At 52.8% G+C, this 9,669-nt stretch overlaps 1 protein-coding gene across 4 annotated transcripts in view; it reads right to left on the reverse strand.

Annotated features, from left to right (window-relative positions):
* nde1 (nudE neurodevelopment protein 1) overlaps positions 1-7,570 on the reverse strand; it is a 43,266-nt gene extending 35,696 nt beyond the window's left edge. For 2 of the 4 annotated variants that reach the window (XM_038820083.1, XM_038820084.1), the window contains exons 1-2: positions 7,357-7,570; positions 1,458-1,566 (exon numbers count right to left, since the gene is read on the reverse strand). In XM_038820083.1, the coding sequence (XP_038676011.1) occupies positions 1,458-1,566; positions 7,357-7,363 (116 nt within the window). In that variant the 5' untranslated portion in view covers positions 7,364-7,570. Of the gene's footprint in view, positions 1-1,457; positions 1,567-3,011; positions 3,031-7,356 lie in introns of those variants that run through there. The other 2 variants (XM_038820086.1, XM_038820085.1) reach the window with 2 other exon arrangements.
* Positions 7,571-9,669: the final 2,099 nt, after the last annotated feature.

Consider the following 9,669-nt stretch of genomic DNA (forward strand, 5'->3'; position numbering starts at 1 on the left):
AATAACTAATTTGCATTTATACAATAAATTGAAAATGTCTTTTGGTTGCAGAAAATAAATGGTGAAGGACATTACCTCTGTGCTAATGTGACCCAGGACATTCACAGACCTCAAGTTTTATGGGCTGGATCCTTCGTCCAGCGACACGGAATTGCGAATTGCAATTGAACGGAGAATAGCGTTATCAGCCGAAAGTACAGGCTGGCACCAGGCACCCAAGGAACGCCTTGCTCCAGTGCCTGACCAGCGGCATCAATGTGTTACACACCAGCATGGGCATCAAACTGAACAGTAAAGGCTGTTGGCAGATCATTAATGGGCACGAGAGAGCGAGCGGAATACTTTTATGTATGCGGCAGCACAGTAGCACAGTGGTTAGCATTGTTGCTTCACAGCGCCAGGGTCCCGGGTTCAATTCCCGGCTTGAGTTACTGTCCGTGTGGAGTCTGCACATTCTCTGTTTCTGCGTGGGGTTTCCTCCGGGCATCATTATTACTACTAGTATTACTACTATGACAAAAAAATGAAATGAAAATCACTTGTCACGAGTAGGCTTCAAATTAAGTTACTGTGAAAAGCCCCTAGTCGCCACATTCCGGCACCTGTTCGGGGAGGCTGTTACAGGAATCGAACCGTGCTGCTGGCCTGCCTTGATCTGCTTTCAAAACCAGCGATTTAGCCCTGTGCTAAACAGCCCCTTTTACTACTAGTATTATTACTAGTATTGCGGCTTCAGCTTGACAGGCTCTCGAGTGCCAATCCAGACCTCAGCAAATCACAGTGAACATTCGTTGGAATCGCACCAGCTCTATTTGGCACTGGTGCTAGCCCATTAGGATGCCCTGAATCACTCCAGGACTGGTACCGCATTTGGGAGAGAAAGCGAGCGGAATACTTTTATGTATGCGGCAGCACAGTAGCATGCTGGTTAGCATAAATGCTTCACAGCTCCAGGGTCCCAGGTTCGATTCCGGCTTGGGTCACTGTCTGTGTGGAGTCTGCACGTCCTCCCCATGTGTGCGTGGGTTTCCTCCGGGTGCTCCGGTTTCCTCCCACAGTCCAAAGATGTGCAGGTTTGGTGGATTGGCTATGCTAAATTGCCCTTAGTGTCCTAAAAAATAAGGTTAATTGGGGGGGGGGGGGGGGGGGGGGGGGGGGGGGGGGGGGGGGGGGGGGGGGGGTTGTTGGGTTACTGGTATAGGGTGGATACGTTGACTTGAGTAGGGTGATCATTGCTCGGCACAACATCGAGGGCCGAAGGGCCTGTTCTATGCTGTACTGTTCTATGTTCTAACTCTCATGATTCAGTCCCGGCATCAGCATTTAGTCTCTGAAATGAGAAGTCCACCCAATACATTTGGGGTCCAGCTTGTAGCTTTGCATAATTATAGTTTTCTATTTACAAATATTCACAAAAACATCCTATTCTAACAAGTATATCCTTGTTCAGTACCTACCAATGTTGGTATTTTACAGCAAGTTCTTTCCAATAAGAAATTTCTTCTTCGATAGAATTGAAAGTCAGTGTTTCCAAATCATCCATTGCAACAATTCCAAATTTGGCATCTATGTTCAAAGAGAAATGAGTGTATAATTACAGAAGTATTTGCCTGTAAAACACAAGCAGTCATGCAAGGAGCCAATATATTTTCCAGTTCTCATCAAGCCTAGCTTGGAGCCCTTCATTCCTATATTCATTTGACCAAACAGAAGGAAGGAATAAACACAAAACAGCTCCACATACGTTCGATACTTGGGAAGGTCTAAGACGGAGCACAATTGCAGTAATTTGATCTCTAACAAGTTCTCCCAAGATTTTTCTCCTTTATGCTCATTACTATAGAGTGTTAAAAAGGCACAATGCATGAAGCGATCAGGTGATATCTTAAGCTATAAGCATAGTTGAAGTAATGCCTGAAGTCATCTTTATAATCATGCACTGGAATATTTTTTTAAAACACCTTGCATCCTTTGAAAGCACAAGTAGAAAATCTCAAACCTATCCACCAGACTATCATTTTGAGGCACAATGTGCATTTCCAAAGTAGTCTGTGGCACAATGAGAAATATTTAAGGGGCACCATCACATCACTGTACCCAAAGCTGTTAGTTCAAAGGCAAATGGCAGGTTGAATTGGTTAAATTGCAGGACAATCAATCTTCAAACATAATTAACTTTTTGTGTGGGGAATTGGGACAACAGACAGGATTGTTAGTTTACAGTTAGATTTTTTTTAAATATAAAGTGCGCAACTTTTATAAAGATAGAACTGAATCGGTAGTTAGGGACAGGATTTATCCTCCAACTGTTATTCTGTCGTTCAGAACTAGACCACAATATTTTTTTTTTTTTTAAATGACTGCGGACACTAGAATCTTAAATAAAAACAGAAAATACTGGACTATGGCAGCAGGTCTGATAGCATCTGTGGAAGCATCTGTGGAAGTAGAAGGGAGTTAACATTTCGAGTCTGGATTACTCTTTACCAAAGCTGGAGAGAACTGAAAACAAGGTCAGATTTGTACTGTTGTGCAGGGGTGGGGGTGGTTGGAGCGAGAGCACGAGAGGACACTGATAGTGGCACATTAAGAGATCAGAACATGCTAATGGCAGAGCAAAGGTGAGCAGTGTGCCAAAAATAGACCAACTGCCTTAAACATTGTATTGACCAACAACGACAAATAGACAATCAAGTAAATGGAACACAAGTGTATCAGTGCATTAAGTGCTCTCCTTAAATTAGAAACATGCTCTTCTCATCTCCAAGTAGACGATAATTTACGATACAAAGTCACTTTTTGTCTTCTGTTCAGATGCTTATTTGGGTATGGGTTCCTAAAATACCGCAGCCAAGTGCGGAATCATGCGAAACTGAACTGTAAATGACATCCAGCTATTCAAACAAGCGGGCAGGGTCAAGCCCAAGCCAGGTCTCGGCCACCCTCCAGCAAGATCACTCATTCGCAATCATGAGCAACAAGGAGCTCTTACATCAATGTAGCACACTCACCAAGATCAACAGAGTACAGACAAGGAATCACATCTGGTGCATTGCGTCCTTTAGGCTCAATTCTGCACTTTGTACACATTAAAAAGCTTTGCGAGACTCTCAGGGTGTACACTTTAAAAGTCATGAATTAGTTCTTGAAAATAAATCTCAAATTTCTGGTTGAAAGTTCCCGGAATTGAGGAAGCTGTTTGACCGATGACTGAGCTGGTGAGTCAACAGCTGACAAAACTCAATGCTGCTCATCACAAGGTCAGCATGGGAATGACATCATATTCAAGGGGGGGGCTGCAATGATGGCGAATCTAACACCATTTTTCTAAAAGGTACAGAGATGCTGATGGGACCATCTGTTAGAATGAAGACATCCAAATTATTATTATTTTTTTTTTTTAAAAACATTGAGGATGTGAAAACAAAGATTTTCTGTAACACCTTAACTCCGGAAAAGTACCCTTATTTTTTCATGGTGAGGTGGGGGGGGGGGGGGTCAGAAGGAGAGAAGAGATAAAGAGGGGAAGATAAAGAGGGGAAGATGGAAAAAGTAAAAAAAAACAGAATTAAATAGAGACAAAGGGGGATAAAGGAACACTCTATTCATGGTTCAATAGTTCATTAAAAATAGAACTAAACATAAACTGAAAATAGCAGCTGACAGTTCTTGGCAAAACCTGAGATTAGGAATAAAACACACAAGGAGGACAAAGAATGCTGAAGAGGAAACAAGACTGTTAGTCAACAAAAAAGGGTGAGCGAATGGATTGTTCTGCAGAGAGCTGTCATAGACTTAATGGGCCGAATGGACTTCTGTGCCGTGACGACTCTCAAAGGTCATACTGTATTGGAGGCCATCCAGAAAAAGGTCACAAGTTGATCCTGAGTATGGAGGGATTTTCTTATGAGGGAGGTTGAGTCAGTTGGGTCTGTACTCAATTGGAATTTAGAAGAATGAGAGGTAACCTCATTGAGACATAAAGGATTCTCAGGGGTCTCGACAGGGTAGATGCTGAGAGGTTGTTTCCCCTTGTAGGGGAAGCAGAGGGCATAACCTCAAGAGTAAGGGGTCACTCATTTAGGACAGAGCAGAGGAAGAATTTCTTCGCAGTGTAGTGAACGTGTGGAATTCTTTACCACAGAGAGCTGCAGAGACTGGGTCATTAAGTATGTTCATGGCCAAGATAACAGTTTAAGGGTGGGAAAGTGGAGTTCAGGTCATCATAACAAATCAGTCATGATCTCATTGAATGATGGAGTAGACTCAATGGGCCGAATGGCCTACGTGTGCTCTGACATCTTATGGTCTAAATGAATACCATAGTCCAAAGATGTGCAGTTAGGTGAATTAGCCATGCTAAGTTACCCCTTTGTTCAAAAAAACATAGGTGGGTTGGGGCGTTGGCCTAGGTAGGGTGCTCTTTCAGAGGGTCGGTGCAGACCTGATGGGCCAAATTGCCTCCTTTTGCGCTGTAGTGATTCTATGAGGTCAAAATAGGGAAGTAAAAATAACAGTGATGAGCAAGCAGAAAATGCAAGAAATTGGTTTTGAATAAATTGGGGTTTGTGAAGATAGGAGAATTTTGGAAGGAGTTACCCCAGATGTAACTTCAGTATGTATAATGGTTTCAAGCAGCCATGATGTTAGGGGTAGAAATCTTGATAACGGTGCATTAAGTGGCGAATCTAACCAGGATTCCATGGTTTGGTTAAGCACCATCAAAACGTCCTTCCTCCATCTACCCTGTCTAGTCCTATTAGAATTTTAAAGGTCTCTATGAGATTCTCCCCTTCATTATTCTGAACTCCAGTCAATACAATCTTAACTGTCATGGCACCGAGATCCCAGGTTCAATCCCGGCTCTGGGTCATTGTTCATATGGAGTTTGCACATTCTCCCTGTGTCTGCGTGGGTTTCACCCCCACAACCCAAAAGATGTGCTGGTTAGGTAGAATGGCCACTCTAAATTGCCCCTTAATTAAAAAAAATAATTGGGTACACAAAATTTTAAAAAGAAAACTCAAAACCTTCAACAATTTGACCACATCGCTGCTGGAATGTATTTTGCGGAATAAAAGTGCTTTCACTTAATTCAAATAAACAAGCTACTTAATGCAAAAATAACTTTGTGCCTCAAGCTAAAGGTGATGGTAAACAACCCTTCAAATTATCCATATGAAACTGCATGGGCACAACAAATAACCAGCATAATGATGTGGCCTTTCAAATCGAAAATTTCAAGCTAAAGGCATTTCCAAGACGAGCACATAATATTTATGAATTTCACTGCAATGGACACCTCCAAACACTGATCGTAAGTGGGCCATTCAGCCCATCAAGCCATTACTACATGTTTTTCCAAATCCATCCCACTGACCAGCCACGTTACAACAGTGTTCCTGCATCTTCCCATGACCCACCCCAGTCAAGGCTCAGCCTTGGAAGACATTCAATGAAGCAGCTTCCACTACTCCCTCACGGAGGGATTTCAGTCTAACCATCCCCAACAGGGAAAGACAATCCTCCTCTCTGGCCAAATGGAAAACTTGCTCATTATTAAATTTCATCCCTTGGTGTGGTTTCCCCCAGGAGGGGGGTTAGGGATAGGGGGCAGCCCCCCTCAGGAGGGGGGTTAGGGATAGGGGGCAGCCCCCCTCAGGAGGGGGGGATAGGGGGCAGCCCCCCTCAGGATGGGGGGGGGGGTTAGGGGCAGCCACCCTCAGGATGGGGGGGGGGGGGTAGGGGCAGCCACCCTCAGGATGGGGGGGGGGGGGGGTAGGGGCAGCCACCCTCAGGATGGGGGGGGGGGGTAGGGGCAGCCACCCTCAGGATGGGGGGGGGGGGGTAGGGGCAGCCACCCTCAGGATGGGGGGGGGGGGTAGGGGCAGCCACCCTCAGGATGGGGGGGGGGGTAGGGGCAGCCACCCTCAGGATGGGGGGGGGGGGGTAGGGGCAGCCACCCTCAGGATGGGGGGGGGGGTAGGGGCAGCCACCCTCAGGATGGGGGGGGGGGGGTAGGGGCAGCCACCCTCAGGATGGGGGGGGGGGGGGTAGGGGCAGCCACCCTCAGGATGGGGGGGGGGGGTAGGGGCAGCCGCCCTCAGGATGGGGGGGGGGGGGGTAGGGGCAGCCACCCTCAGGATTGGGGGGGGGGGGGTAGGGGCAGCCGCCCTCAGGATGGGGGGGGGGGGGTTAGGGATAGGGATAGAGAGCAGCCCCCCCCCCCCCCCAAGGGGGTGGGTTAGGGATAGGGGGCAGCCCCCCCCAGGATGGGGGGGGGGGGGGTAGGGATAGGGGCAGCCGCCCTCAGGATGGGGGGGGGGGTTAGGGATAGGGAGCAGCCCCCCCCCCCAGGAGGTGGGTTAGGGATAGGGGGCAGCCACCCTCAGGATGGGGGGGGGGTGGTGGTTAGGGATAGGGGGCAGCCGCCCTCAGGATGGGGGGGGGGGGGGGGGGGGGGGGGGGAGTTAGGGATAGGGAGCAGCCCCCCCCCCCCCAAAGGAGGTGGGTTAGGGATAGGGGGCAGCCGCCCTCAGGATGGGGGGGGGGGGGGGGTTAGGGATAGGGGGCAGCCGCCCTCTGGATGGGGTGGGTTAGGGATAGAGAGCAGCCCCCCCCCCCCCAAAGGAGGTGAGTCAGGGATAGGGGCAGCCGCCCTCAGGATGGGTGGGGGGGGGGGGGGGTTAGGGATAGGGAGCAGCCCCCCCCCCCCCCAAGGAGGTGAGTCAGGGATAGGGGCAGCCGCCCTCAGGATGGGGGGGGGGGGGGGGAGAGGGATTAGGGATAGGGGGCAGCCGCCCTCAGGATGGGGGGGTTAGGGATGGGGGGTTAGGGATAGGGATAGGGAGCAGCCCCCCCCCCCCCCACCCACCCCCCCCCCCCCCCCACCCCCCACAGGAGGTGGGTTAGGGATAGGGAGCAGCCCCCCCCCCCACCCACAGGAGGTGGGTTAGGGATAGGGTGCAGTCCCCAGGAGGCGGCCCCTCGGCCCCAGCCTGTACCCTACGCAGGGAGGGCCTGCAGATGCCGGCAGTGAGGGGCCGGGAGTGACACGTGGCAGCTTCCGGGGCCGGAATCCAGGGAGCAAACCCTCAGGCCGGCAAACCCGGCAACGACAGCGCGGGGATCCGGGAACTACCGGGGGCCCGGGGAGGGGGGGGGGGTTGCTGCAGCCGCGGGGGCGGACGGGGGGGGGGGGGGGGGAGGTGCCGCTGGCCGGCAGGTGGGCGGGGTAGGGGGGTACCTCAGCCGCGGGGACGGGCGGGGGGGGGGGGGGGGGGCGCTGGCCGGCTGGGCCTTTGGGTGTGTCCGGGTCCGGGTCGCTGTCCGGGTGTGTGTCAGGGGGAGGCTCACCTGTCATGGCGGGTCGGGTCTCGGTGCCGGGTATACAGGCTGTGGCTCCGGGTCTCGGTGCCGGGTACAGGCTGTGGCTCCGGGTGCAGTGTCCGGGTCTCGGTGCCGGGTACAGGCTGTGGGTACGCAGTGTCCGGGCCCTGGGTACAGGCTGTGGCTCCGGGTGCAGTGTCCGGGCCCTGGGTATACACTCTCCCTCCCTCCCTCTGTCTCTCTCGCGGCCTCCGGCTGCTCTTTAAATCCAAACCATCACAGCCCCGAAACTCTCCGCCCCCATTGGTCGGCGCCTCACAAACAGCTGCTCCCATTGGCCCGGCAACAGCCTATCACAGCACCCCGATTACGTCACGCAGTCACCAGGTTCCCCAGCACTCAACCCTCACCCTCTTCTCACTATCCCCCTCCTCACTCCTCTCACCCTCACTATCACCCCCACAACCCTCACTCACTCCTCTCACCCTCACTATCACCCCCACAACCCTCACCCTCTCCTCACTATCCCCCTCCTCACTCCTCTCACCCTCACTATCACCCCCACAACCCTCACTCACTCCTCTCACCCTCACTATCACCCCCACAACCCTCACTCACTCCTCTCACCCTCACTATCACCACCACAACCCTCACTCACTCCTCTCACCCTCACTATCACCACCACAACCCTCACTCACTCCTCTCACCCTCACTATCACCCCCACAACCCTCACCCTCTTCTCACTATCCCCCTCCTCACTCCTCTCACCCTCACTATCACCCCCACAACCCTCACTCACTCCTCTCACCCTCACTATCACCACCACAACCCTCACTCACTCCTCTCACCCTCACTATCACCCCCACAACCCTCACCCCCTCACTCTCACCCCCACAACCCTCACTCACTCCTCTCACCCTCACCCTCTCCTCACTATCCCCCTCCTCACTCCTCTCACCCTCACTATCACCCCCACAACCCTCACCCTCTCCTCACTATCCCCCTCCTCACTCCTCTCACCCTCACTATCACCCCCACAACCCTCACTCACTCCTCTCACCCTCACTATCACCCCCACAACCCTCACCCCCTCCTCACTCCTCTCACCCCCACAACCCTCACCCTCTCTTCACTACCCTCCTCCTCACTCCACTATCATCCTCACCCCACAACCCTCACCCTCTCCTCACTATCCCCTCCTCACTACCACAACCCACACCCTCTTCTCACTCCTCTCACCCTCACTATCACCCCACAACCCTCACCCCTCCTCACTCCTCACCTCACTATCATCCTCACCCCACAACCCTCACCCTCTCCTCACTATCCCCTCCTCACCCTCTCCTCACTACCCTCCTCCTCACCCTCACTATCACCCTCCTCATCCTCACTACCCCCTCCTCACTCCTCTCACCCTCACCCACTCCTCACTACCACCTTCACCCCTCCTCACTACCCTCACTATCACCCTCACCCCCACAACCCTTCTCACTCCTCTCACCCCCACTACCCTCACCCCCCTCCTCACTACCTCACTCCTCTCACCCCTCCTCACTATCCCCCTCCTCACAATCCCCCTCCTCACTATCCCCCTCCTCACTCCTCTCACCCTCACTATCACCCTCACCCCCACAACCCTCACCCCTCAATACCCCCTCCTCACTCCTCTCACCCTCACTATCACCCTCAACCCCACTACCCTCACCCCTCCTCACCCTCACCCCCCTCACCCCCTCCTCAATCCTCACCATCACCCTCACCCCCACAACCCTCACCCCCTCCTCACTACCTCCCTCCTCACCCCTCACTTATCACCCTCACCCCCACAATCTTCACCCTCTCCTCACTACCCCCTCATCACTATCACCTTCACCCCCACCACCCTCACCCCTCACTATCCCCCTCGTCACTCCTCACCCTCACTATCACCCTCACCCCCTCCTCACTATCTCCCTCCTCACTATCACCCCTCACCCCCACAACCCTCTCCTCACTACCCCCTCCTCATTCCTCACCCTCCTCACTCCTCTCACCCTCACCCCCTCCTCACACCCTCACTACCCTCACTCACTCCTCACCCTCACTACCACCCTCACCCCCTCCTCACTACCCTCACTATCACGCTCACCCCCACAACCCTCCTCACTCCTCTCACCCCCACTACCCTCACCCCCTCCTCGCTACCTCACTCCTCTCACCCCTCCTCACTATCCCCTCCTCACTCCTCTCACCCTCACTATCACCCCCACAACCCTCACCCTTATTCCCCTCACTACCTTCACCCACTCCATTCACCCTCACTACCCTCCACCCCACTACCCTCATTCCCCTCACCACCC

The sequence above is a fragment of the Scyliorhinus canicula genome, chromosome 15, assembly GCF_902713615.1.
Source record: "Scyliorhinus canicula chromosome 15, sScyCan1.1, whole genome shotgun sequence".
Lineage (NCBI taxonomy): Eukaryota > Metazoa > Chordata > Chondrichthyes > Carcharhiniformes > Scyliorhinidae > Scyliorhinus > Scyliorhinus canicula.